This window comes from Rasamsonia byssochlamydoides, assembly GCF_041956645.1.
Source record: "Rasamsonia byssochlamydoides strain NRRL 3658 unplaced genomic scaffold VTN77scaffold_29, whole genome shotgun sequence".
NCBI classification, from domain to species: Eukaryota; Fungi; Ascomycota; class Eurotiomycetes; order Eurotiales; family Trichocomaceae; genus Rasamsonia; species Rasamsonia byssochlamydoides.
In genome coordinates, this window is record NW_027192412.1 from 25,673 (window position 1) to 53,135 (window position 27,463).

The 27,463-nt window shown below is 49.5% G+C and overlaps 10 protein-coding genes across 10 annotated transcripts; 4 read left to right on the forward strand and 6 right to left on the reverse strand.

Moving 5' to 3' along the window:
- Positions 1-586: 586 nt before the first annotated feature.
- VTN77DRAFT_3981 (uncharacterized protein) lies at positions 587-2,226 on the forward strand (the record flags this gene model as incomplete). Its single annotated transcript, XM_069419989.1, has 2 exons — positions 587-2,055; positions 2,133-2,226. 2 exons carry the CDS (start codon positions 587-589, stop codon positions 2,224-2,226), a joined length of 1,563 nt encoding a protein of 520 aa, XP_069277885.1.
- Positions 2,227-2,854: 628 nt separating this feature from the next.
- On the reverse strand, positions 2,855-3,395 carry VTN77DRAFT_3982 (uncharacterized protein; the record flags this gene model as incomplete). The annotated part of the gene is made up of 2 exons (XM_069419990.1): positions 2,855-3,127; positions 3,207-3,395. 2 exons carry the CDS (start codon positions 3,393-3,395, stop codon positions 2,855-2,857), a joined length of 462 nt encoding a protein of 153 aa, XP_069277886.1.
- A 2,404-nt stretch (positions 3,396-5,799) lies between these two features.
- Positions 5,800-6,276, reverse strand: VTN77DRAFT_3983 (40S ribosomal protein eS21; the record flags this gene model as incomplete). Its single annotated transcript, XM_069419991.1, has 2 exons — positions 5,800-6,028; positions 6,245-6,276. 2 exons carry the CDS (start codon positions 6,274-6,276, stop codon positions 5,800-5,802), a joined length of 261 nt encoding a protein of 86 aa, XP_069277887.1.
- Positions 6,277-6,746: 470 nt separating this feature from the next.
- On the reverse strand, positions 6,747-7,990 carry VTN77DRAFT_3984 (uncharacterized protein; the record flags this gene model as incomplete). The annotated part of the gene is made up of 3 exons (XM_069419992.1): positions 6,747-7,351; positions 7,413-7,768; positions 7,941-7,990. The coding sequence occupies 3 exons, from the start codon at positions 7,988-7,990 to the stop codon at positions 6,747-6,749; spliced, it is 1,011 nt and encodes a 336-aa protein (XP_069277888.1).
- Positions 7,991-8,500: 510 nt separating this feature from the next.
- VTN77DRAFT_3985 (uncharacterized protein) lies at positions 8,501-10,413 on the reverse strand (the record flags this gene model as incomplete). Its single annotated transcript, XM_069419993.1, has 3 exons — positions 8,501-9,642; positions 9,855-10,163; positions 10,221-10,413. The coding sequence occupies 3 exons, from the start codon at positions 10,411-10,413 to the stop codon at positions 8,501-8,503; spliced, it is 1,644 nt and encodes a 547-aa protein (XP_069277889.1).
- Positions 10,414-11,311: 898 nt separating this feature from the next.
- VTN77DRAFT_3986 (uncharacterized protein) lies at positions 11,312-12,653 on the forward strand (the record flags this gene model as incomplete). Its single annotated transcript, XM_069419994.1, has 7 exons — positions 11,312-11,370; positions 11,458-11,577; positions 11,678-11,878; positions 11,937-12,101; positions 12,169-12,312; positions 12,378-12,532; positions 12,616-12,653. 7 exons carry the CDS (start codon positions 11,312-11,314, stop codon positions 12,651-12,653), a joined length of 882 nt encoding a protein of 293 aa, XP_069277890.1.
- Positions 12,654-12,941: 288 nt separating this feature from the next.
- VTN77DRAFT_3987 (uncharacterized protein) lies at positions 12,942-13,410 on the reverse strand (the record flags this gene model as incomplete). The annotated part of the gene is made up of 2 exons (XM_069419995.1): positions 12,942-13,058; positions 13,126-13,410. 2 exons carry the CDS (start codon positions 13,408-13,410, stop codon positions 12,942-12,944), a joined length of 402 nt encoding a protein of 133 aa, XP_069277891.1.
- A 1,676-nt stretch (positions 13,411-15,086) lies between these two features.
- Positions 15,087-20,212, forward strand: VTN77DRAFT_3988 (uncharacterized protein; the record flags this gene model as incomplete). Its single annotated transcript, XM_069419996.1, has 3 exons — positions 15,087-18,927; positions 18,988-19,266; positions 19,320-20,212. 3 exons carry the CDS (start codon positions 15,087-15,089, stop codon positions 20,210-20,212), a joined length of 5,013 nt encoding a protein of 1,670 aa, XP_069277892.1.
- Positions 20,213-20,936: 724 nt separating this feature from the next.
- VTN77DRAFT_3989 (uncharacterized protein) lies at positions 20,937-22,892 on the forward strand (the record flags this gene model as incomplete). Its single annotated transcript, XM_069419997.1, has 5 exons — positions 20,937-21,018; positions 21,123-21,154; positions 21,228-21,307; positions 21,375-21,456; positions 21,540-22,892. The coding sequence occupies 5 exons, from the start codon at positions 20,937-20,939 to the stop codon at positions 22,890-22,892; spliced, it is 1,629 nt and encodes a 542-aa protein (XP_069277893.1).
- A 1,308-nt stretch (positions 22,893-24,200) lies between these two features.
- Positions 24,201-27,109, reverse strand: VTN77DRAFT_3990 (uncharacterized protein; the record flags this gene model as incomplete). The annotated part of the gene is made up of 3 exons (XM_069419999.1): positions 24,201-24,602; positions 24,661-25,791; positions 25,856-27,109. The coding sequence occupies 3 exons, from the start codon at positions 27,107-27,109 to the stop codon at positions 24,201-24,203; spliced, it is 2,787 nt and encodes a 928-aa protein (XP_069277894.1).
- Between the last annotated feature and the right edge of the window lie 354 nt (positions 27,110-27,463).

Sequence of the window (27,463 nt, forward strand, 5' to 3'; positions counted from 1 at the left end):
ATACACCAGCATATACAGAAGGGGAAAAAAGGAGAACCGAAAGTTGCCAAGCGATTGAGTTCTAATGGGAGTATCATCCGGTGAACTTATACTCTCTTCAATGGTTGCTCTGGAGGTACTATACACCATCATGTATGCCACCATCGAGTTGTCAATATTATTAATATTCACGCCCTGGTTCATTTTGTACTGTACTTTCGGACCAGATAAGCTAGCATGGGAATATATATATCGAGCAGAGAGTTGAAGAAAGGTGGCGTACCACGTCCTGTCTCAGGATAACCGCAGACGTATCTGATTAACTTAGTAGAACCTCGAGAATGCAGTAATTCAATTTCACTAAAACAACCCCAGATTTAAAATATTCCTCGGTGGCAGGTACGGTGGCAGCGTTGCAGCGGTGCTGTGGCTGTGATGGTCGGGCAGGGAAGGCGGTGTGCACGGCCCCTCCCACCCGCCGTATCGAAATTAATGCGATGGAAGAATAGTCACAGCGCACATGAGGTGGACAATTAGAACCTCCCACCACAAGAACGCCCTCCTTCTTGCACTCTCATCTCGCGACTGACCTTTACCTCGCGCAGCCATGGCGTCCGATATGACGGCGCCCATCCTGGACGCCCTGTCCTCGTCCGATGGGCCCGTCCTCTCCACCGACGCTTTCCCCTCCATCCCCTCACAGACGATAAAAGCCGCGCTCGACCGTCTAGCGTCGAGGTCGATGGTCGAATACGAAACCATCGACAAGGAAATAGTCGTTCTGACGGAGGAAGGAGAAGATATTGCTGCCAATGGCAGTCACGAAGCCAAAGTGTTCGAGGCCGTCGCCGCCGCTCTGGACGGGTTGAAGATCTCCGATCTGCCCGGAATCGTGGGCAAGGAGAGCGCCAAGGTTGGCCAGGGAAATGCCTTCAAGAGAGGGTGGATCAAGAAGGATAAGGATGTGTTGAGACCGAACACTGAGTCGATCCGCGACGAGACAAAGGAGCAACTACAGATCATCAAAGAGACACAAACATACCCAGACGCCAAGGTTATCGCGGATCTGAAAAAGAGGAAGCTGGCCGCGACGCAGAAGGTGATCAGCTACAAATTCACCAAGGGACCCAAGTATGCCAAGGAGTTCGTCAAGGAGGAGACCGACCTGACGGCGGAGATGCTGGCCAACGGGTCGTGGAAGACGGCCAAGCTCAAGCCGTATAACTTCAAGGCCAAGGGTACTCCAACCCCCAGCGGAGCACTACATCCCCTCAACAAGGTGCGCCAGGAGTTCAGGAACATCTTCTTCGAGATGGGCTTCGAAGAGATGCCGACGAACCGCTTCGTCGAGACCGGGTTCTGGAACTTCGACGCCCTCTTCGTGCCGCAACAGCATCCCGCCCGTGACCTTCAGGACACCTTCTATATTTCCGACCCGGAGAAGGCCGATCCTCCTCGAGAAGATCCGCCCAACGACCCCCATCTGATCAAGGCGTCCTCACAGCCGGCGTCGGCGAAGAAGGCAGAGGAGAAGCCGCGCGACTTCAAACAGTACTGGGAGAATGTGCGGGAGGTCCACGAGTCGGGCAAATATGGCTCCATCGGGTACCGGTATCCCTGGAGCGCGGATGAGTCTCTGAGACTGCTCCTGCGGACGCACACAACATCGGTGTCGACGTACATGCTGCACAAGCTTGCTGCGAACCCGCGACCTGCTCGTTATTTCAGTATCGACCGCGTGTTCCGAAACGAAGCGGTGGACGCGACCCATCTGGCCGAGTTCCATCAGATCGAGGGTGTCATTGCCGACTTTGGGCTTGCGCTGGGCGGGCTGATTGGGTTCATGGAGGTCTTCTTCGCCAAGATGGGCATTCACCGGCTGCGCTTCAAGCCGGCGTACAACCCGTACACCGAGCCCAGTATGGAGATCTTTGGGTATCACGACGGGCTGGGGAAATGGGTCGAGATCGGCAACAGTGGCATGTTCCGGCCGGAGATGTTGGAGCCGATGGGGATCCCGAAGGATATGAGGGTGTATGGGTGGGGTTTGAGTTTGGAACGACCGACCATGATTAAGTATGTCCTTTTCCTCGTTTCTTCTTCTCTTCTTCTTCTTTTAGTTGCAGGATGTCATACTAATTTACCGATTACAGATACGGAGTCAGCAACATCCGAGAACTCCTCGGCCACAAAGTCGACCTCAACTTCATCGAGACGAACCCAGCCGTTCGGTTGGAGAAGGATTAAATCAGCTTCAATTACAGTTAGAATATAGTACAAAATAAGAAAATAGAAAAAGGAAAGAAATGAAGAGAGAAAGAAGGAACGAACGATTGAATGAACGAAGAAAGTAAAGACGAAGACCAAAAAGAGAGATATCTATCTATTTATTCTATCTATTGTTCGATCGATCTATCTGGGCTGTATTGTATGTACGTTAGACCAGAAACCAGAGAGACAAGAATCAATCAAGAAGACGACGACTACAGTATTAATGGTCTGCTCTGGTCTGGTCTTCCCTGATCTGATCTTCAACAACTTAGACGTTGTCTATCTGTGTGGTTCTGGTACGTAGGTAGTTCTATTGCCGTTGGTCATAGACGACGACGACAATGATGATGACGATGATAGCATGGTATCGCGACCTGTGTGCCTGAAATTCCAAGATCTTCGAATAACTAACCGGTTATGTATGTACACTATTGAAAGATATGAATATTGATAGACAAGAGGAAGAGCACTCCATTTAGCCGTAATTCAACGTCAGTTGCAATTAGGTAGTCGTCGAAAATACCAGATTTTCAATTCAATTCACCCCTGACTGAAATTCCGATCTGAGAGTGTGCAAAATTTACGTAGGTACCTAAATCCAGGATTACATTATGTAGGTATTAATTAGGGTTATGATGATCGCCTCCGCCCATAGACAATTTACAAAATACACATTCGTGTACAGAGTGAATCGACAAATCCTTCGACTCACGACGCACTCCAACCAGTAACACTTCGATTTCTTCTCTCTGTCAGCCAGCGAAACGGGTGAAGAGGGCGTAGGTGTATGATTCCAGGCCCCAGAGGAGCATTTGCGTGGTGATAAGAGGCCAGGGTCGCGCAGTTTGGGGTCTTTGGGGCAGGTGTTTTGCGGTAGCTATGTACAGTAATCGAATCAATCCACTGATCAATTGCGATTGCCATAAGAATAATTAACGACTTGAGCATGAGCATACTTTATCAATCCTCTTCACAACATTCTCGAACCCCGCGCGTTCCATTTTCTCCTTCCACGTCGCGATGGAGTTCATCTCCTTGCCAAACCTCTTTGACCCATCGTGCATAACGCGCAGGCCCTCAAGGAAATTCTTCGCTTTCAGATGCGTCTCATCATCCGAATGAGTTTTTATCTCCATCGACGCCATCTCGAGATACCCGCCCGGCTTTAGACTCTGGAAGGCTTGCGCGAAAAGCTGCTCGTAGTCCCGCACGGAGCCTTCGAGGTCTCGGCCGTGGTCATTGAAATCGAATGGTGGTCAAGAGGAGTGTAACCACTCTTTTTCGAAGTTGTCGACTTGGAAGGGGCAGTTGGGTGGGACCCCGGTGGCAGAAGATGTGATAGTCTGATTGATGAGTAGGTAAGAGACGTGCCAACGAGATTGTGTGGGGCTCAAGTCATATCCTGCAGGTCGTCACGTCAGAAGAGATTTGATGTGTTCAAACTTCAAAGACGTACTCCCATTCATGATACGCATGATATCTCCGTCCATTCTGATTTGAATTTGCTGTTTTTGATTTTGATTCAGTTGCGTTTTAAAACATCCCTAAACCAAACCCTTCTTCAACGATGTGATGGAATGGGTATATTATATGCAGACAGACCTCATATCTAGCAGACTTCATCTCAGTAGAAGACTCTTGAATGCCATTAATACCAAGTCATTGTCCTTATAAGGGCACTTATACGTAGATTCTCACACTGGAAGTCAGTGAGGTCGCCAACTCTGTGGTCCTGTCTGTATCAGTCTGGAGACAAGACAACAAAACAAACAGTCAAAGTCTTGATTAAGAGCCTGTTTTGTTCCTCACGAGTCTCCGAGAGCAGAATCTATGTCATCTGGGTCCTGGGGGCTTTCTCGTCGGCGATCGGAAATGAAGACAGACTTCCACTGGACTGGACTCACGATTGGCTCTATAATGGCAGGATCAGGAGCAGGAGGAGCAGCTTGATGAGTATTGTCAGCCATTTTGAATTGAATGCGCCGTGTCAGGGAACCAGAAGAGGGTAACTGTAAGGAAAAGAATGTGTACATACGACTCGGCATGTCTCTCTCCATCTCTACAGTAAAAGACTCGGTTGTTCTGCCCATGAAGCGAACTGTCGTACTGCATCAATGCCTTAGGACCTACCTCGAGACAGATAGGTAAACTTCTGCCGGCTGCATGTGGACGCAGCTGGACATCTTCCGGACAAATGATGATGACGACGACGACGATGATGATGATGACGCGGTCCACGTTGCATATCTCGTGCTGTGCCTCACCAGGATCGGGTCAGGTCAGCGCTGGCTTGTCGTGTTGGCCATGTTGGAACTCTAACTTGATTGTCTGCCTCTATTATTAACTTGCGACTGACTCGAACACATCGACATCGACATCGACACCTTCAACGACAACCAGGGTGCTCTTCATTCAGGCTCTCAGGGACCTGCAGCATGCCTCTGGACAACAAGCACACTGTCCGGGATGCCTCATCATCGTCCTCGTCGGCTTGATGAAGTCGAAGGACGATGGACAGGATTATCCTCAGGTAGATCCCTGCCCACGACGTCATCAACTACATATTCTTTATATTATATACTACCTAGGTGGGTAGGGAAATTAGGCTAAATTATATATATATATATATATTCCTCAGTAATCTTAAGCTATGATAGGCCATCCAATATATGATTCCATCTCGTAGACTATCCTCTCTACAGAGGCATCTACAATAAATACCTATGAGGCAAGGCCCTTCTTCTTTCGTCTTTTATCAGACTTGACACATTACAACCATATAGCGCGCAATAGCAATATGAATTAAAATTATTATAAATAACGATAATAACTAATTAAATAAATAACTAATGAATGTCCCACCCGTATCTGTGCCCCGGCGCGGAATCTCGATCCACCGCGGCTCTTCAGTAGGTGGAAAATGGTATTTTTTTTAATGTTCGGCTTGGATGGATGATTACGGTTTGTTTCTACCTCCTCTCTCATGGGAATGTACCAATCGGTTAAGATTGGTAGCGGAGTGAGGAGGCCTTGATGTGCCGGTTTGTTTTTGTCATCGTCATCATCGTCATCTAACGAGTAGAGAAGAGGAAAAGGGAATGATAAGAAAAGGGAGGATGGCAGGCAGACGATTTTCTTTTTCTGTTCTTTTTTTCCCCATCCCTTTCCTTTCTAGAAGGAATATCATCGATACCTTATGGATGGACGGACGGACGGATGGATCGTGTAAAGAAAAAAAAAAGAATGTCATGTCGAAAACCATCTTTAATTTCTTTATATTAAAGAAGGTTCATAATGACAGTCTTTTCATTTCGTTTCATTTCTAACTTCCCCGCCAGGCCTGGATGGTTAAAAACAACCAAAAAACTCCGTTTCGGTTTTTTCATCCCTGGTGTTGTGGTATTTCCTTCATTTTTGCAAAGACATTTGTTTTATCCCGTATCTGTCGAATTCAAAAAAAAAAAAGCCAGTCAGCCCGATTGTCATTCGCATTGTGTCATCATGTCTTTTTTATCCTACCATCACAACTCTTCCCCTCGATCAACCCATTTATCGCTGCGCGCTCCACACGTTCTTCAGGTACCCGTCGCGCTGAGCAAGGCGGTTCAGGGAGTCGTCGCTCTCACCACGGGCACGGACGAACCCGCACAGGGCGTAGACCTGGTTCTCGCCGGTGTAGCGGCCGTTCTCGTCAACCTTGCCGATGGCGATCTGGACGGAGGCGTGGTCATTGGCCTTGATGATGCGGTTGGTGGCGCTGCACTTGCGGGGGACGTAGCTGTAGAATTGTCATTGTTAGAGACAGGACATGCAAGAATCATCGTTTAAGAAAAAAAAATCCCAATTCCTTCTCCCGTGGCGAAGGATTTTTCGAGCGCAATGACTGATAGATTCTACCGCCATCGCAGCGGCAAATTATCTCTGCCATCTGCACGAAAATCTGCTCGCCCAATTCACCGCTGAATCAAACACACACAACAGTCAGGATACATACAGATCGACGATCTCTCCCTTCTCGTTCTCCATTTTGGCGAGTGTCTTGTCTGGCTGGCAAGAGTCTTGAGGTTGACGGGGACAGAAATGCGCTGACTTGGCGGTGAGGTTTGGCTGGAGACGTCTCGGTCGTGAAAAGTATTAGATGGCGGTTGCCACAGTTCAAGCGGTTGTGTGGGTCATGTGACCTCTTTTTATCGAGGGTTGAGGGTGGCGTGGCCGAGAAAGGTCAGAATGTGTGGCGTCTAGTTGCCACGCCACATTTCCATCCTCGAATGTGGCTAATTCCATACAATCTTGGAAGCATTGAGATGCGCATTGGAAAAGGCTACGACGGGTTCCTCTCAACTTCCCTGAGTGCAGAAACAGAATCAAATTACTTCTGATAATTCTAATGAATGAATTTGCTCAAACTGCTCTATTATATGGTTTGTCACTGCTCACACATACTCCACAGCATATGTGTCTACTCCATCCTATAGACGTACACGTAGGTAAAGAAATTACAAGCTACTCTTAGAATCAACCCTCAAGATATCCTTCTTCCACCGTACCTCAAGGTCCCGAGCCCCCTCCTTGCTGAATCGCACCAGAATGACTCTGTCCGTCTCCCCCTTCTTGTCTGACCCTCGCAATTCCGGCCCAGGACTGTCCAGAGCCAGGACCGCCCTGTTATCCGGCAACAGCTTCATGCTTTTAGGGGATATGTATTTATGGGTCCATGGGGGACTGCCCGAGTGGATGAAGTCAAGGAGCTCTGTCCTCCGTCGCTTGAGCTGTGCATATGAAGCACCCTGTCGAGGCTCCTGGTCCAGGAACTGCGAGATGAGGTGCAATAGTAAGAACTGCGGCGGGAATAGAATGATCTCCCCGCTGCGTGCCTTCTGAAGCCAGTCGCATGCAGGTAGGAACCTGGCCTCCATGATCTCGACGCCTCCATCGGATGTCGGAACTTGAATCTCTTCCCGCGCCCCTTCGGCCGGCAAGCTCTGCGCAAGCGGCTTATCGGACTCTCCTGGCACAGGTAGGAAGTAAAGATACATCTGCGTGGTAAATCGCTTCGGCAGGTTGGTTGGCGTGATCCAATGCGTAAAGGGGATCAATGAGTCTGGAATTCAACTCTTAGTGAACTCATTTGGCACAGTTACAAAAATATCGGTCCATCCTACCCGTGTCAGGCTCAGCAGCCGAGTTCTGCTCCTGCAGCCATTTCTGAAACGTGATATCCTCCCTATGGATCGCATGTCGTCCTCGCTCCCTCTCCGCCTCATTTACATGGACCATCTGGCCAGTGGAGCGATCCTTGGCCAGCAGGATGCCGCTTTCTTCAAACAGCTCCCGGATCGCGGCCCGTCGGTAGTGAATCGCATCGTCATGCCTTTTGGGATCCTCCGGAGGTGGGACTTCTCCATCCTGGGAAGGGGAAAGATTCCCTCCCGGGAAGACGTGTGCTGATGGGAATGATGAAGATGTCTGCACGCGGTGAAGGAGGAGTATTTCGTTTCTGGGTGAAACGAGGATGACACTGCAAGACGTCAGTTCAATGACCACTCATTTACGCAAAAAAAAAAACATTCTCCTCAATCGCTGCATACTATAGAACATGGGGGACGATGAACCATAGTAGCTTCGAATTATATTATTATCATCACTTCCTCAGAGAGAGTATCCTGTCGGAATAGAAGACAGATCAGTACCTTGAACTGGGCCTTGGAATCGCCGGCTTCGTAGCAACTTTCTGAGCCATATTGGAAGGATGTCCCGATTGATCGCTGGCTGAATCTGTTGAATAAGCTGTCCTCTGAGCAATTCCTGTCCAAGCAGGGGCGTCTCCGAGGTAGTTCCTGACGAGCCGCGGAGAGCGGTGACGGAAGAGATCTTTCAGCCGACTACGGTATGCGTGATTATACGAAGATCGATTGAATGGGATTACGCAGATAGTGACAAACAAAGACATCTCCATTAAGAAGAAACGAATGTTAGGCAACGTTGCATAACGATAAATTCGTAAGCTCCACTAAATAGGTGAACAGTTACCAAATCAAGGTCAGACGCGGGGAAATCAGCCGTATTGGGGCCGAGGTCCGTGGAAACAAAAGCACACACAGCCGCCGCATCTGAATATGCGGTTTAAACTCCGGACCACCTGCACCATTTTTTGAACTTTTTTTTTTCGTCCATCCATCCAACGACATCCAATGGTATCCCACATAATACAATCCAATCCCTTATGTATGTACGTCGGTAGTAGTTATATTTACGCGTAGAGTTTCTTGTCGTAGCTGTGCAGGCCATGGACGTTTCCTTCGGCCTGAGCGCTGCCGCTCCGCATTTCGAAGCGCACCGTCCCGTTGTTCACGCCTTCGTGGAGTTCCTGAATGCTCTTCACACCAATATCCTGCAGCGAGTGCTGAATACCGGCGATCAGGTACGGAACGAACTTGGTAACCGAACCGCGATCCAGGACAGATCCGGACACACCCTGTGCTACCAGGATGCGGTCCTTCTCTGAAAAGTATCTCGCGGTTCCAGCATTCTTGGCTTTGCTGTCCTTGCCGCCTTTGCCGGCCTTCTTGTCCTCCATGGCGTCGATGCTTCCCATTCCTCGGTAAGCTTTGACAAGCTGGCCTTCGCTGCTGACAAAGTACTCTCCGGGAGATTCAGTGGTACCAGCGAGGAGACCACCCATCATTACCGTGGTGGCACCCATGGCAAGACCTTTCACGATATGTCCGACGTTCTGGATACCACCGTCGGCAATACAAGGAACACCAAAGCGGGCTGCGAAAGAAGCAACTCTACGCACAGCGAGGGCCTGGGGACGGCCAACGGCCATGACCTCCTGAGTGATGCATGCACTGCCGCTACCCATGCCAACTCTCAGGCCATCGGCACCAGCGGCAATCAGTTGCGCGGCTTGCTCCCGCGTCACCACGTTGCCAGCAATGACATCAATCTGAGGGTATGTTTTCTTGATCCATTTGATCATTTCAATCTGGTAGATGCTGTTACCCTGGCTGCTGTCCAGAACAACGATGTCCAGACCAGCATCAACCAGTAACTGCAGTCTCTCCTTGTCATGCTCCCGAGTTCCAATGGCCGCAGCGCAGATGAGCTGCTTGGAATGAGGAAGCTTCGAGGCTAGAGGGTAGTGAAGGTTCTTCCTCAAGTCAGAGCGAGACAGCAGGGAGACGAGATTGCCATCCTTATCAACGATAGGGAGCTTTCCTTTCTTGGAATCACGCAGAACCTGGTTGGCCTCCGCGAGCGTCGTTCCAGCAGGCGCCGTGACGAGATCAGTCGACATGACCGCGGTGACAGGATCGTCATCCGAGGTGTGGAACTGAACATCCCGGCTGGTCACTATGCCGACCAGCTTCGAACGAAGTGTCCCGTTCTCTAAATTGAAGCATTAGTCAGCATTTGCTCTGAATGCAGAATTTTTCCTCCACAATGAAAATTAAGATTTAGACAGAATCAGACAACAAATCTGTTTCTCCACATCGCGGCTTGTGCTGCTGCGGTGGAACGAAAGTTATTTTAAGGTAGATTGGAAACATCATATAAGGAAATTGGGTGTCAAAAAAAATAAAAAGGAAGTGGAAGCTTACCAGTTACTGGGAAACCGCCAAAACCCCATTTAGCCTTGAGTTCCTTGACTTCCGCAACGGTCGTTTTAGGAGAGATGACGACCGGATCCAAGATGAAGCCATTCTCATATCTCTTGACCTTCCTAACCATCTCTGCCTGGTCTTCGGGGGAGCAGTTGTGGTGGATGACTCCCAGACCACCCAGTAGGGCCATGTGAATGGCCATGTTGGTCTCCGTGACGGTGTCCATAGGAGAGGAGAGGAGCGGAGCCTTCAATGTGATGCGCTTGGTCACGGGGGTCTCAAGAGTGACGTCCGAAGCAGGGAAGCCTAATAGAAGACGTCAATATCAAGCCCCGGGGCTACTCTCGATGGAGGACCTCGCACCAATATAGCCCGGCAAGATAAGGAAGTCATTGTAAGTCAGAGCCCCATGCTTGTCCGAGTCTAGCAGAGTATCCACATCAAGACCATCTCTGGTCGGATACTCCTTCTCCAGGACCTCCAAGGCCTTGGTGTAGTCCAGGATCTCCCCTTTGGGGCGGAGGAGCCCACGTGCGTCACCGTTGGCAATGGGCATCGTGGGGTGCAGAGATTTATCTATTGTAAATCGTAAACTGACAGATAGCAAAAAACAAAACTTGATGAGAAAACAGCCAACAGAGCGGTGCGAATACCTTTCTGCTGACGGGGAAGAGTTTCCTTTCCCAAAGAAAAGAAAAGAAAAAAAAAAGAAATCTCGGAGGAAACCGAGCAGGAACTTTTTTTTTCCTCGATGGTGGGGTCACGGGCGACGCTAGTCCATCTCTGGCCACTCCACTACACCACTGGCGAACGGTGGCAATGCACGTGATTTGGGGTGCAATGGATGTTCCAGACCAAGTCACCGCCTACGATTATCACATGCATACTCCATAGAGGAAGATCGACTTAAAATGGAAGCAGCAGATCTGTGCCCAAACATAAGATACTTATCTTTTCATCAAACCCCAAATGAATACGACTACATATCTATATAAACAAAGATAAAAATGCTATATAAAGCAGCATACACATCCAGACCTCATATCAGGCAAAGGATGCTGCTACGAAACCCCTCCTACCCCCAAGCGTAGGTTTGCTAGCAGGGAGGAGATGACTGTGATAGCTATTGTTCCTGAAAGCATCATCTAATCTCAATGGGCTTGGGAAAATATATTCTGGGAGTCTCATGTTGATTTTGGTTGCGTTTCGAAAGTTTCTCGACTGCCTCAGCAGCTCGTTCCGAAAGAGAGGCTATTGCAACATGATGACGACAAAATTACAGTGAGCCTTATCAACGCTGGCACTCCATAGATTTCTAAATAAAAAAATGTATAATTATAGGTGAATATATTTTCTATAGTTTCTAGCACATTATACTGAAGAGCCTCGTCTCTGATAACACCAGATATTGCAATTCCTAATTGTATAAAGAAAGCAAAATGGCTTCATCTCAGATGGGAGAGCATGGTGCCTTCAAGGCTCCAGAGGTATCTCAAGCCCAGCCAAAGCCCGGGTAGGCGTGCTTAACCTTGTCTTTAGCGTGCTGTTTTCTTTGCAATTGTCGCAATGACTAGGGACCCTTCTTACACATCCATTCCAGATTGGAGAAGAACATGATTCCGCCGAGTGAGGCGACAAAATTGGAGTCTGCAGGAGAATTCATTGAATACGTTGGGTGCGGGAAACTGAAGGATAAGAAGGTTCTCATTACTGGGGGAGAGTAAGTCAATATCCTTTTTACTCTACCTGAGGTTCCTCCTGAAATGGGTCCAATTCCACTTACAATGCCATTGTCGCACTATTGTTAATGACTATCATAGTTCCGGCATCGGACGCTCAGTTGCAGTCCTAATGGCAAGAGAAGGAGCCGACATTACAATCGTCTATCTACCAGAGGAGCAGGTCGATGCAGAAGATACTAAAAAGATGATTGAAGCAGAGAATCGAACGTGCAATCTCTTCGCCGGGAATCTCTTGGATAACGATACTTGTAGAAGGGCTGTCGAGGATCATGTCAAGAAGTAGGTTGTTTCCTGGACTTATTCGCTGGCAGAATTGACAAACCCCGTCGTCGGATAGATTTGGAAGAATCAATGTCCTCGTCAACAATGCAGGGAAGCAATGGATGTGCAAGGATTTCGCGGAGATTGATCTCAACGTCGTGGAAGACGTCTTCCGAACCAACGTCCTGCAAATGTTTGCGGTCACAAAATTTGCTCTTCCCCATATGACAAAGGGTGACTCGTAAGTTTGGAATACACTGGGTCAAGAATCTTGATAAGTTCTTTTGCACTGAGTCGCAATGTTGCAGCATCATTAACACAACCTCTGTGACGACTTTCCGTGGAACGAGCAGCATGATCGACTACGCGTCGTCGAAAGGAGCAATCGTAGGATTCACGAGGGCATTGGCGTCGAACTTGATACCGAAAGGAATCCGGGTCAATGCTGTGGCGTAAGTACTAATAGTCCTCTCGATTTGGTATGGAAGAACTTGACTGATAGTATCTTATCTATTAGACCTGGTGCAATTTATACGCCAATTCAAGTCGATACAAGACCTGCGCAACAGATGCAAGGCTGGTATTCGAAGTCACCTCTTGGACGTCCAGGGGAGCCAAGCGAAGTCGCGGCCTCTTTTGTCTTTCTAGCAAGCCCTGAGGCGTCGCTGTATTGTGAGTTTTTCGATACCCGCATAACATTTCTATTTCCATGATTCTTATGGTCTTGCTAATGATATGCTTTTTTATCGATACAGATGGTCAGATCCTTCATCCTTATCCACTTGGTAGTTAGAAATAAAAATATGAGATGCAATTTACAGGATTCAAGACTGTATGTTGATCTTTCTTTCAATCTATTTACTTCCTATACATGTAAAAAGAAAAGCAAAAAAGAAAAAAGAAAGATGTAGATGACAATAAAAATACAGAATAAATATCTGTTTCTTGATCAATAACCCGTGTAGAAGTAACGTCTTCCATCCTATTAACTCCCATGACCTTTGGGAAACAACAGTTGTATGTATTGTGCTCTTTCCATAACATCATGCATGAGAAGGTAGATCAATACCCATTTTCTTGTTTAATATACAAGCCACGACTCAGCCTTCTTCAGCGCCTCGTCCCATCCGTTCTCATTGTGCCACACAGCGACACTTTCTATTTCGTCCTTTCCCAACTTGAGGCCATTATAAAGATGCTTGTATGCGTTTGTTAGACAACAATTGTACCAGAGCTAGTGACTTGTGATTCATTTCAAAACCTACCGGAAACATTCCCTCGCCTCCTCTTGGTCCGCACACGGTGGCATCCGGGCTCTCCCATCGGATGTCCTTTTCTACTCGCTCGTATTCGATCCGAAGTACATAAACAAGAGGCTCGCCTTTGAAAAAGAACTTGAGTGTGTTGGGAACTTGCGGTGCGGTGGAGAGGTGGATGAATCCTGAGCGCTGGTCCAGGTCGCTGACCGGTAACCGCTCGGGAAGATCATCTGGGACCGGCGCGGTCGAGGGGATGAGCTTGTAGATATACGTCGGTTTGGAAGAACTCATCTTCTCAATGTCGCTTCCTTTTCTTGCTTAATATGCTTTGAATATACTAACGGTGTTATAATTGCAGAGCTAAAACGTTAAGACGTCTCTGTGGTTGCGGACTCCAATGATGGCGGGGCGATGATGGCAGCCTATGCCCAATCAAAACGGTTAATAATTACACCTTTTTATTAAATTTTGTACGGCACACGTAACAGGTATCCAGTCTATCACGTTGTTGTCAGTTACGTACACTTTTACAAACTGTACTGGGAAATGTTTTGAGGGAATAGTGATCCAACTAAGTTATTGTAGTTTTCTGCACACCAAACGATCTCTTTACCAAGAACGAACTTCCCTTTGCCTTTTTACTTCCTTATTTCCTCATCCACTAAGGACCCATTGAATGAACGTCCTGGCTGAGTCTCCAGTATCTAGAAGAATGGAATGTAGATGTGGAAGCTCTTGTTCATGTGTGGTGCAGAATGTGAGAAAAGTCGCTCCTGAATCTGATAGTCTCCATCGATCATCGAGCATATCGATCAGATCAGTAAAGCGTTTGACAGGACAGCGCCGTTGACAAAATGAAGCATTGCCGTTGCCTGCACGTAGCAACGATCCATTAACTTGCCCAGAATATCTGGAAAGAAGAGGAATTGGCTTCTGAGGGGCAGATCTCATAGACTCTATATAGGGTTACATGTGGAGAAAATGCATTCCACAGAGATCGATCAGCCACAAGACAACGTGGCCTTGATCGTGAATGCCTCACTATGGCAAACAAGGCTATTCTGGTCTGGGCATTCAAGTTACCGAATAATGTCCGCTTGTTTGCGCTGGGCATGACTCCGATCTCGACGGGATCCATTCTTAAATTCAGCGGAAGGAGAAATCTTCGCCCGCCTGAGCCACATTAATTCCGTCTGTTGTATTTAAAATTAGTTAGCGCTACAGAGCACAGACCAAAGTTAAAAGGAAAAGACCCGTCTCTCCTCCGTAGGGCCCGGGTAGGCCCGTGTCTATCTACTAGACTACTCCGTAGGTGTTCGCGAGGCCAGAATCAGATGGGAGGCAATTGGGGAGTTCAGGCAGTGCATTGTCCCCAAGCAAGGCAATTCTCATAAATGTGAGATCACCGAAGAGCCGGATCATGACCATATGAATCACACGAGTTCGTTTGACGGTCGTGGGAAGAATTGTTCTCGGAGCTGTCGACGAACCGATGGGGCGGATTGTAGTCACGTGATAGTAAACATCGGCAACGGATGCCCAATCACGGCTATACTATTTTGGGAGATTTGTTTATCCTTGGGCCGTCATCGTCTCCCCCGCCATCAACATCTAGCCTAAGGTACGACCCATAAGGCCCGCGCTGAACACAACGTCACTCTCGCGCCTTGTCTCGGTGAGGACAATCGGGTTTTGTTGGGGCTTTTCCTTTTCTCTCTCGTTCTCTGGTTTTTATGACAATATCTGTCGGATTTTTCGATTATTGCGTTTTCAAGGGCCAGATCATCATTCCCCCTTGATTCCGCATTCCTTTCACACACAGAAGAGTAGACTGCTAAAGGCCCATCTCTATCCGTCTTCCTTCCCAGTGTTTATGTTCTTGAGGGCGCAGGCATGCGTCTAGGTGTGCAGGGAACTTCGTTTCATTCACCGCCTCTCGCATTCCAGTCTGCTCGGCACTATCCGTGATGTCAAATCCATCCTTCAGGCGAGCACAAACGGACGTTGGAACCTCATCACCGAGTCCGCTTCGACATGGCTCAACAGCGTCAACAAGCTCATCTGCCTATTCCGTCTTCTCCAACCCGCTCACTCGTACAAGCACGATCTCCTCCAATGCGTCTATCGACTCTTCGATTGGCGGTTTTGGTCATAAACGCGGAAAGAGCGAACTAGGCACCTCGTCGTCTATCACCAAAAACAATGCTATGATGCCTGACCGGTCTCCAAGTGCCGCCGAAACTTACGGAAATATGCGTCGTTCTTTACGGCCGCTTCCACAGCCGCCGAACGCGTCTTCGAATTCAACGAAAAAGGAGGGTGTCACACGCCACTCAAGAAGCTATACCATCGATGAGACAAACTATCGAAAATCTCAATCTGCAGGCACACCTGAACGGCGAATACGATTCCAGGAGAATAATCCGCCCGGCCAGACGAACGGCGAGTTCTCTTATTCCCCGACACCTCCGCGCCCTAGGTCGCAGCATTCATATGGCCATTCCAGTCCGCACCCGCCACCGCTAACGACAGCTCTGACGGCTCCAGAGCTTGAGACGTTTCAGAAGTCTTCAACTGGTCATCTCCGGACCCTCTCGAAATTTGCCAAATCGGGAGAGAGCGAAGAATTTTCGATCGATACCACCTCGCCCACCGTGGTTGGGTTGCAAGGAAGAAGACGCCTAAAACGCGCAGACTCAATCCGTAGCCCTGTCAAGACCAAAAATACGTCGTCATGGGCGGCGGGAAACTGGATGGACAAACAGAGGGAATTCCTTCAGGCTTACGAATATCTTTGCCACATTGGAGAAGCCAAGGAATGGATAGAAGATGTCATTCAGAAACAGATTCCTCCTATTGTCCAGCTCGAAGAGGCCCTGCGGGATGGGGTGACTCTTGCAGAGATTGTACAGGCGTTGTATCCTAATCGAGTCTTGCGCATCTTCCGACACCCGAAGCTCCAGTACCGACATTCCGACAACATTGCTCTTTTCTTCCGATTCCTCGATGAGATTGAACTGCCCGACATTTTCAGATTTGAACTCATCGACCTATACGAGAAGAAAAATATCCCCAAAGTCATACATTGTATCCATGCCCTTTCGTGGTTACTCTACAAGAAGGGAATCGTCGATTTTCACATTGGCAACCTCGTTGGCCAGCTCGAATTCGAACATCATGAGCTTGAACAAACGCAGAAGGGCCTGGATAAAGCAGGGGTCAGTATGCCGAGCTTCTCTGGGATGGGCGCCAGCTTTGGCGCGGAGCCTGAACCGGAGCCGGAGCCGGAGCCAGAGCCAGAGCCGGTCGAAACTGAAGAAGAGCGCATTGACAGGGAGCTTCACGAAAGAGAAGCGATTATCAGTGACTTCCAAGCCCAGATTAGGGGTGCGATATTGCGGCTGAAGCTAGGCAATATTATGCACCACCTATGGGATAACGAACACATGATAGTCGACCTTCAGTCAAGAATACGCGGCGACTGGGCACGTCAGGTTATTGGTTACCGGTTGAGAATGCGTCGATTCGCAGTGAAGCTGCAAGCGTTGTGTCGTGGATTCCTGGTGCGAGCAAGGCAACGGAGCAAGGAGGACTTCTGGAGAGCGAAGGAGCAAGATGTTGTTAAGCTGCAGAGTTTGGTAAGGGGACGCAGAGCCAGGGCTCAGGTCCAGCATCTGAAAACTAGATTGCGACGCGAGGAATCCGGCATCAAGTTGATCCAAGCAGCGATTCGTGGCGCTTTGCAACGAAAACAAGCATCTGACCAATACGAAGAGACCAAAGGCGCGGAAGACCAGATCCAGTCTCTGCAGGCGGCCATACGTGGTATGCAATTGCGCCAGTCAATGAAGCAGCAGATGGCAAGCCTTGATCGAGAAATCCCTTCCATTGTCTTTATTCAGTCTGCCGCTAGAGCTCTGGCAGAACGAACGCGTCAGGCCCAGCTGAAGGAAGCATTGAATAGCTCAAACGAGAAATGGCAAGTTTTACAATCCATGGCCAGGGGTGCTGCTGTGCGGCATGAACTCCAGCACCTCCGAAGCGAACTTGAGAAGCAACGCCCGTCGGTATTGCTGCTACAAAGTCTCTTAAGAGCCAAGTTCGTTCGAGGGCAGATCGAGGAGCTGAAGAGCTCTTTGGCACAAAACGAACCTCAAGTGCTCACTCTGCAATCCATGATCCGCGGCTATCTATTGAGAAAACAATTCCATGCCGACCTGCAAACCCTTCTGCAGAATGAGAAGCTATTTGTCAATCTCCAGGCTCTTGCTCGAGCGGCAATGTTGAGAAAAGATGTCGGTGACCTTCTGTCTAGACTCGAGGAGAACCAAGAGGAGATTATACAGCTTCAGGGACTCGCCAGGGCCATGCTTGTCCGACTTGATGTTGGCAAGATCTTGGCTGATTTGGAGGCGGAAGAGGAGGTCATCGCAAATCTTCAGGCATGCATCCGGGGGAGTCTCGTTCGAACTCGATTTGCCGAAAAGCAGCGTTTCTTCCGGGAAAACATGGACAAGGTGATCAAAGTCCAGAGTTATGTGAGAGCTAAGATCCAGGGTCAGGCGTACAAGAGTCTCACGAGTGGCAAAAATCCCCCTGTTAGCACTATCAAGGGCTTTGTCCATCTTCTCAATGACAGCGACTTTGACTTCGACGAGGAGATTGAGTTTGAGCGGTTGAGGAAGACAGTCGTGCAACAAGTTCGGCAAAACGAGCTGGCAGATCAATACATCACCCAGTTGGACATCAAAATTGCACTGCTCGTTAAGAACAAGATTACACTCGATGAAGTAGTTAAGCATCAGAAACACTACGGTGGCCATGTCGGATCTCTGTTGTCGAATACTGACATCGCATCGAAGGATCCATTCGATCTCAAAGCTCTGAACAAAAATTCAAGAAAGAAGCTCGAGCAATACCAAGTATTGTTCTTCCTTCTTCAGACGCAACCCCACTACCTGGCTAGGCTCTTCCGAAGACTCCGTGAACAGAATACGGCCGAGAAAGAGTATGAGAGAATCAAACATCTTATGATGGGGCTGTTTGGCTATGCTCAAAAGAGGCGTGAGGAATATTACCTGATCAAGCTGATTGCACGGTCCATTAAAGAGGAGGTTCAAAGTTTTATGTCGCTTCAAGATTACATCCGGTGCAATTCGTTCTGGAACAAACTCTTCGTGGCTTATGTGAAGTCACCTCGAGATCGCAAGTTCATGCGTGACGTTCTGGGGCCCCTTATAAAAGAATGGGTGATTGAAAACCCGGAACTGGATCTAGAGAGCGACCCAATACAGATATACCGCGCGGCAATTAAGAACGAGGAACTTCGCACTGGTCAGAGGAGCAGACGCCGGCCTGATATCCCAACTGAAGAAGCGATCAGAGATCCGGAAACCAGGGCGATATTCATCCAACACCTGCAGGATCTGCGTGACATCGCCGACCAATTTCTGAGCAGGCTTCAGGAATTGCTACAGCGAATGCCTTTCGGGATTAGATACATTGCAAAGGAAATGTATGAATACCTTCTGTCTCAATTCGGCAACGAAGATCCGGGGTATATTCTTCAGGTTGTCGGGCAATGTGTCTGGAGAAATTATTTCCACCCTGCCGTGCTAGAGCCAGAAAAGCACGGAGTGATCGATCGGGGTCTAAACCCGGAACACAAAAAGAACCTTGGAGAAGTCGCCAAAGTTCTCTCGCAAATAGCATCTGGCAGGTTGTTCGGAGCCGAAAACGTTTATCTCCAACCGCTGAATACCCATGTCGGAGAGTCAATTCTGCGTCTCGGCCGCATCTGGGGTGACAGTAAGTTTCTGGTTCCCCACTTCATCTCCGCTGTCAACAAATCTAACTTTGCTCTCATAGTGATCTCTGTGCAAGACGCAGAGACTTACTTCGATATTGATGAGTTTAATGACCTTTACGCCAAAACGAAGCCTACGTTGTACATCAAAATGTCGGATATCTTCTCCATCCATCAACTCGTGGCATCTGAGGTCCAGTATATCTGCCCTAATAAAGACGATATTCTGAGGGAAATCATTCGGGATCTGGGCAATGTCAAGACCAATGAGAGTGAGCTCATGAATGTCAGCTCATCGGAGATTAGCTTGACGTTACATCCTAGACTTACCAACGTTGAAGGTGAGCGTGTTACTCCGCACACGTGTTATTGCTCTGGTGCTGACACCCATTAGATCCCGAGGCTGGTATCAAGGCTCTTTTCATGGAAACCAAGCGTTGCATTCTCTATATTATTCGGGTCCAAACCGGCGCTAATTTGATGGAAATCATGGTCAAGCCGCCCACGGCCGAAGATGAGGAGCGGTGGCAGGCCCTTGTGAAAGATGAACTCTCCGCAAACAATACTCGGAGGAGGGGGGCATACTCTGAGGCCAACACACTTCTCGACCTGAGCACAATGAGTTATGCTGAATTGAAACGAATTGCGCTCGAAAATATTCTGGAACTCGAGAAAGCAGGCAAAATCACCCGCCAAAACCAATACCAAGATATCCTGAACGAAATTGCTGTGGATATCCGAACCAAGCACCGGCGGAGGATCCAACGGCAGCGAGAGCTTGAGAGTGTCCGATTGACGTTGTCACGGTTGAATGATCAGGCCGTCTATCTCGAACAACAACTCAAGACGTACAATGACTACATTGAACAAGCCATGATTACACTTCAGAACAAGAAAGGCAAGAAGAGATTCCTCCTACCATTCACCAAGCAGTGGGACCACGAACGCGAACTGCAGAAATCTGGGCGAGTGTTCAAATTCGGCTCATACAAGTACTCGGCGCGCAATCTCGCCGACAAGGGCGTCTTGGTGTACTGGAAAGGCTACACCGAACGTCAGTGGGACCGGGTTGACCTTACGATCTCAAGCAACGAGGTGGGTGTGTTTACACTGGATGGCAGCACCGGCAACTTGATGATTCCAGGTGCGAACGCTCAGGTTCCGCTGGACGACCTGTTGCAAGCACAGTTCAACAACACCCAGTTCCTGGACTTCTTCGAAGGAACTCTCAGGGTAAATGTCAATCTTTTCGTGCATCTTATCATGAAGAAATTCTATAATGAGTGAGCAGGGTTCGGTGGAGTTCTTTTTCAGTCGGCATCCTTGACGCGTTTGATCATGATATGGCGGGTATTTTTCTTTTCCTTTCCTTTTACTCTTTTCATGATATCCAGAGGTAAATGAGGGGATGATGTCACGATTCTACGTCTCATGAGTTATGATGGCGGAGTTTTCTTCGGATTGAAGACTCCTTAGATGGGTATGAAATGCCATTTTCTCTTTACGAAGGAATCTTTTGACGATGGACGAGCCAACTGGACAACTTTCATTCTGCGGATGGAAAGCTTTATTTGGTTTGATGCTTATCTACCTTCGTCTTGATAGTATTTTGCCTTACTTTATGTATGTACTTGGCCCTGGAAGTGGTGTACGTAATGCTATCCGATAGGAAACAAACCATCCAGCCAACTTGTAACCAACCCCAGTGATTTAGTCTTAGTTTGTCATACGTTATTCCCTTGCTAACTTGCTAACTATTTTATCAGGATCTGGCCAGACAAGTAATTGAGGGAGCGACTTGGGCAGCAATAACATCTGACTGCGTTTCACGTGACCGTCGGCGTTCCGCCGCAATCACCTGCCAGCGAGTCGCTGCCAGATAGTCTCGCCGGGCCACCGCTCTTCTGTCGCATTTCAACGCGCCTTTTTTGTTCACTACCCCCCACGTCTGGTTCTCTTTTTCGGCTTCAATCCCTCAGTTCTTGCGCAGACAGCAGTGTTGCGTGTCACCATGGATTTTGCAAGCCTGAGGGATCAGATCAGCAACCTGACCTTGTACGATATCAAGGCGGGTGTCCGCAAGGTCCAAAATGGTACGTCTGTTGTCGTTCTTTATTTCTAGGGACTGTTTGAGGAAGCTCTTTATCATGAATGTGGGAAAATACCACGAGCACACCGCTGATCGACTCTGTCGCAGCCGTGATGAACTACACGGAGATGGAGGCGAAGGTTCGTCGCCGCCCCCCTTACTCCCGGCCCATGTTTTGCGTCGCAACTCGCGACTTACACGACTGGGAAACAGGTCAGAGAAGCTACGAATAATGAGCCTTGGGGAGCGTCAACGACTCTGATGCAGGAGATCGCGAACGGAACGCATAACTAGTCAGTCGCCCTGTTTGACCGCCACGGAATCGGCCGGGGATGTTGACGCTGACTTTATCACATCTAGTCAATTGCTGAACGAGATTATGCCGATGATCTACAAGCGATTCACGGAGAAGTCGGCGGAAGAATGGAGGCAAATATACAAGGTAAGCCGAGCCGCAACATTGAAGTGGTCGCTTCGGTCCTCTGGAATTTCTTAAGGACAAGGACTGAATGTCGAATTCTACAGGCCCTTCAACTCCTTGAATTCCTGATCAAGAACGGTTCCGAGCGAGTCGTTGACGATGCCCGATCCCATATGTCTCTCTTGCGGATGCTTCGCCAATTCCACTACATCGACCAGAATGGCAAGGATCAGGGTGTCAACGTGCGCAATCGGTCGCAAGAGCTGGTCAAGCTGCTGAGCGATGTCGATCTCATCCGTGCAGAGAGAAAGAAGGCTCGAGCCAACCGGAACAAGTTCGGCGGCATCGAGGGCGGCATGTACGTTGGCGGGTTATCCGGTTCCAGCGGCCGATACGGAGGCTTCGGCAGTGATAGCTTCGGAGGATACGCCGGAGGTGTCTACGGTGATGGTGGTGGATTCGGTGGCAATACCAACGATTTCAGAGATCCCGGCAGGCGAAGCAGTCGTTTCGAGGAGTACGATGAAGATGATGACGAGGCTGCCACGCCCGGTCGGCGGCGAGCAGCCAGCCCAGCCCGGGTCAAGAGGGAGACGAAGGCTCCTGAGCCAAAGGCCGTGGAGCAAGATCTGGTTGACTTTGGCGACGACGAGGAAGTCTCTGCTCCAGCTACCTCCATGGCTGCAGGGAAACAGCCCGCTTCTGGTAACGGACTGGATATACTACAATCAGGGAACGCAGATGATGATGAGTTCGACGACTTTCAGTCGGCGGCTCCCCCTCCGTCCACTCAGCCTGCAACGTCTGCCCTCCCATCTATCCCATCTCCTACATCGACAGCTACGACGACATCGAGCACTCAGTTCGCTGCCCCGAAGCCGATTTCTGCAGCTCAGGGCGCAAGCTTGAGCGGCCTCGCCAGCTTTTCCTCCGCCACGTCGACTCCGACATCAAGCACGTTTGCGTCCCCGATATCTGCCCCTGTATCTACCCAGCAACAACCCAAGCCAACAGGGTATCAGGCGGCGACCCCGAACTATTACACCTCCGTCACCGCCAGCATCAATCAGCCCGCAAGCACGCGACCCGGTCTGCAATCAACCTCTTCCTTTTCCTCCACATCGTCCACAGCCAGCAAGCCAGCAACGTCCAAATCCAAGTCCGGTGAAGACGTGTTCGGATCGCTCTGGTCCGCCGCCAGCGCCAGCGCAGGAATCCAGAAGAACACCACCAACACGAGTAATAAAGGGCCGAATCTGGCCAGCATGGCCAAGGAGAAGTCTAGCGCGGGGATATGGGGGGCTCCAGCAGCCTCTACCACTTCCACTACCACAGCAACTTCCACCCCCTCACCATCCGTGTCGTCGTCAACTCCAGGATTTGGCCAGTCGCAGCAGTCGCAGCAGCAGAAACCCAGCAGTGGCGGTTCCTCTGCTTTGGACGATCTGCTAGGTTAGATCTTGCCATGCTATACTAAACTAGACTTCCATCCGTTGTCCATTTCATATCATCCCTACATGTAGAGAAGTTATTGTTGTTAATTTGTTGTTTGTTGACCATACCTAACTAACTTACCTCTACCTTTCGAATTTTTTTTTCGAGTTGTCAGTCATGTGAAAGTTAGCCTTTGTTTTTTTAGCTGCAGCAGCATTCAATGAAACTTTTTTTTTTGAACCTGAAGTTAATTCTACCAACCAGTAATTATTTATTCCCTGATCAGATCTGATCAGATCAGACTGCGATTGTTGTTGGCTTGCCTGACTAGTTAGGTATGTACAGTACCATAATACCCAAGCCAAAAAAAAAAGGGAGGGAGGAACGAGATACGAGATGGAGAGGAGATGGAAGCTGATCGATCGGCTGGCCAGTGACTCTAGGTTTCTTGGGTATAAATCAGCGTGTTTTTTTTTTCATGTCATTCGAATGATATGATACTAGGAGTTTCTACCTCTCTAATCAGATCAAATTCAATCGTTTTTTTTTATCGTCTACGACAGATTTGATGATCAATTGAGGAAAGAAAGACAGACTGGTCCTGGTCCTGGGTCGTACATGATGGTAGTTATAACCTGTCTTATAGTATAATAGAAAGGAACCAAAGAATACCGTCATACTCACTTCCTTCAATGTAACAGGGCAAGAAATGTTCAATTATATATGAAGAATATAGTAATATATAGTAATAAGATGTGCTTGCGTCCCATTGCAAAAAAAGTCAATACGGATAAACTCCAGTCGAAAAGCCAATAATAAAATAAAACAAACGCTCTCGGGCTTAAAAACAAATCCAGGTTGTTGCAAATATCCACCTCGTTAATCTGCCAAACTCATTGAATCTCGGGCTTAATAAAAGGACAAATCAAAATTGCCAAGAAGGGTCCTCACACATATCGCGAGAACCACCCAAAATAATACAGGTCACACAGCCATAAATGGTAAAATGTGAAAAGGTATATAATATAGGGATGAAAAGAAAAACGATCAAAGGCAACAGCCACCTTTTCAATATGCTGGCAACGGAAAAAAAAGTGGAAAAACGAAAAATAAATGGACAAACATGTCGCCAAGATAATACCCGTCAACATGGCAAGATTTTAAAACAAGAAACCCATTCGCCGTCAATTTCCTGACCGATCGATATTCATGTCATTCATGTTCCTGCCCGCTCTCGTTGGCGGGAGTATCCAGACAAACATAGACGGAAAAAGAATAACCGAAAAGTTGTCTAGCGTTGAAGAGTCTCATGTCGTGCGAGAGAAAGCAGCTTAGCGGAAGTCGTCATCACCATCGTCAAACTCGAGCTGGTCAATACGCTGTACTAGCTCTTTCGTTTCTCGGGCAATCTCGAATGCGATAGGAGGCAGTTTGCTGGTCACCTCCCGCAGCTGAGCGGGGTTGCTGATGTCTTCACCCTCAGCCCCGGCTTGGGACAGGCGATTACGGCAGTTCGCCAACGTCTGAACCACAGGAGCCACCCGTTCCCGGAGAGCAGGATTCCTATCCGGCTTGTTCAGGGCATTTTCTGTCGAAGAAACGACATTTCCCACCACCTCAGATATGGCCGAGATGTGGCTACGGATAGACGTGATCTCGTCTCCAGCACGAATGCTGGCAACAAGCGCCTGGATCGTTTGAACGAGTCCCTCTGTCTGATCCTCAAGATACAGCTGCGGAATGTTAGCGAGACTGCCGGTCGTAGAGAAAAAGACTACTGCATCAACATACCTTGAGTTCTTCCAGCTCGCTGTCCTGGGGCCGCATACCGTACGACAACTTCATGCCTCCATTCGGGAAGCCATTTCGAGAGAGCGGCCGACGAGAGTTGGTCAGGCTTCGGGACCTGACAGATGGGGAGCTGATCGCACTGTACACCGACTCATCCTTGCTCATCCGACTCTGGCTCGGAGCCACACTGAAATAGCCCGGCGACTGCATGGGGGCAATGTCCTCCTCAGTTTCTTCGAGCTCCTCCGCAGGAGTGGGGCGGATCTTAACCAGGCGAAGAAGCTCCACGATAGCGGTGCTGAGATGAGACGCAGCCGCATCAAGGAGTGAAACAGGAGAAAGTCCGTTCGAACTGGCAAAGTTCTTGGAAGCCGTGATCAGGTTGTTTGCGGTCGAAGACACCCTGTTCTTGGCTTTCTTCTGCACGGATGACAGCTCTTCTCCGTTATTAAGGCTCGCTTCGATATCCTGCGTTATATGGCGAACTGCGACGACAACCACCTTCATCTGGTCGAGAACAAGTCCAGGTTCTCCCGATCGGGCAGTCCGCAGCAGCTCATCGATGGACATCTGAAACTTAGTAACGTGCATGTCCTTCACCAGGCCGTCAGGCTGCATGAATTCGTTCTCCTTGGACAAAGCACCAACGTCTGGACGGAAGTTCGAGATGCCGCCAGAGGAAGCTCTGAGGTGCCGTAATTGCGTCCTGGCCTTGATATATCGACTCTTCCATTCCTTCACCTCCTCCTCAAGCCGGTTCACATCGCGAGACAGCTTCTCCTCTCGTTCCCAAGTGGCGTTGCTGCGCTCCGACATGGCTCTCATTTCTTTCAGGAAGTTGGCAGCGTCCCGTCTCACCTCCTCCGTAATCTGTTGCTGTTCCCGCAGCTCTGCCTGGAGACTCTGATGTCGCCTTTCGAGCTCCTCAAACCGTCCTTGTAGTTCACTGTCTCCCCCAGTGCCCTTTGCGGCCTCGAGCTGTTCCCGGAGATCGCGTTCCATGTTCGAGTGGTCGATTCGCGCTTGGTCGAGCTCGGATTGAAGAGAACTGTTGAGGCCTTCCACATGCGCGACCTTACTTTCCAATTCGGCCTTGAGTTCCTCCCATTCTTGCCGGTCCATACTGCCAGACTATTCAAATGGTTAATCCCTGAAGTCACACTAGGATGGCGCTCAATCGAGTCACCGCACATACCTGAGATTTGCCCTGTTCCTCCCGCAAGCGGGATATTTCCTCATCCTTCTGTTTCAGAAGCCCCTCTAGTTCCTCGATCCGCTCCTGCAAGGACGACACCTGGGATTGGGTCTCCTCCAGGAGCTTTTTGTCCCGGTCGCCGTCCCGATCGCCCAATGTCGTCGTTGTCTCTCTTCGACTCTGCAACACTCCATCCAGAGCAAATGCGTCGCTTCGTCCATCGTAATCGTCCTCGATCCCAGCACCATCGTCATCATCTTCGACAAGAGTACTCTTGTTTGGAACAATGGTATTGCTCTGGAACGATTTCGGCAAGGGCCCGTTCTCGGGGTTCGGTTCCCCGTTCGGGCCTATCGGGGGTGATCCACCACCCAGGGATTGCTGACGCGGAGGAAACCTACCGTTCGGCGGACCTCCCGATGGATATCCTCTTCCACCGGGTCCCCGAGACGAAGGCCGGGGTCCCCCGGGGAACCCATTCGGAGGATAGCCATTAGACCCGGGTCTATAGCCGTTTGGTGGACCACTTCCCCGTGGAGGACCGCCACGAAGACTGGGAGCTGGACTGCCCATCCGGGGGGGCATGTCCGGGCCCGCAAATTGAGGAAACCGTCGCTCCAATTCGCAGAAGACGTCCGTCGAAAGGTCCCGAAATCGCTGAGGTTGCAGAGAGGCTAGCTTCTGCCGGGCCTGATTGCGTTTCTCGTGGAAGTCTTCGCGCGGCGGCAAGAATGGCGGGACATCGGGCCTGGGAGGCCGTCCTGGTCCGCCGGCAGCCTGTTGCCGACGGACTAGTTCGTCGTACACGTCGGTACTCAGTTCGTGGAACTGAGTGGGCGAGAGCCTCAGCAGCTTGTCGCGGGCCTTGTTCGTCTTCATAGAGGCCCTCTCACTCTGGTATGGGTTCCCCAGGAACCGGCGCAGGGCATGGTAGTGTTGGGCCAACGATTCCTCCATCTGGCGATACCGTCTGCTCTGTTGGTCTGCCAAAGACCCGACACTTGATCGCGCAGCAACAGAACTCGGAGGAGAGGGGTTACCCGGGTCCGTAGGTCGGCGAGGAGGGCCATTTGGCGTTCCTCCATTCCCACCATTCCCATCATTCGAGCCTGAAGGGGGACCACCAGAGGTTGGTGGTGTCGCGAGATTGGCGCGACCTGATGTTGGGGACAATGGAGTTTCTGGCTTGGGGGCGCCGGCATTGTATTGATTGATGCCAGACCACTCGCTGCCATCGACGGAGACGGGGGACATAGTGCTACTGCGGCCATTCATTATAGCTAGATGGGATGTGGATGTTCGCGCTCTTGATGTCCTTCTCGCGCCGTCCTTCTATCCATTCATCCACCGTAGATTCTGTCGAGGCGTGACGAAGGACCCCTAAGTTTGTCGTCGTGTATATATTATAAGACGGACTTCGAAGAATTGAAAGGTAAGGATAGAACGTGAAACGTTAGTGGATCGGTGTCCCAAGCGTCCAGTAATTTTTTTTCTTCGTTCCAGTCGTCGGCGTGGAAAGGAAAGGCGTCGAATGAAGAGGTCCTGTTTCAGTGTCGTTACAGAAAACACTGACGGGGAAAAGAAGGAAAGAAACGGCCCCAAGCAATG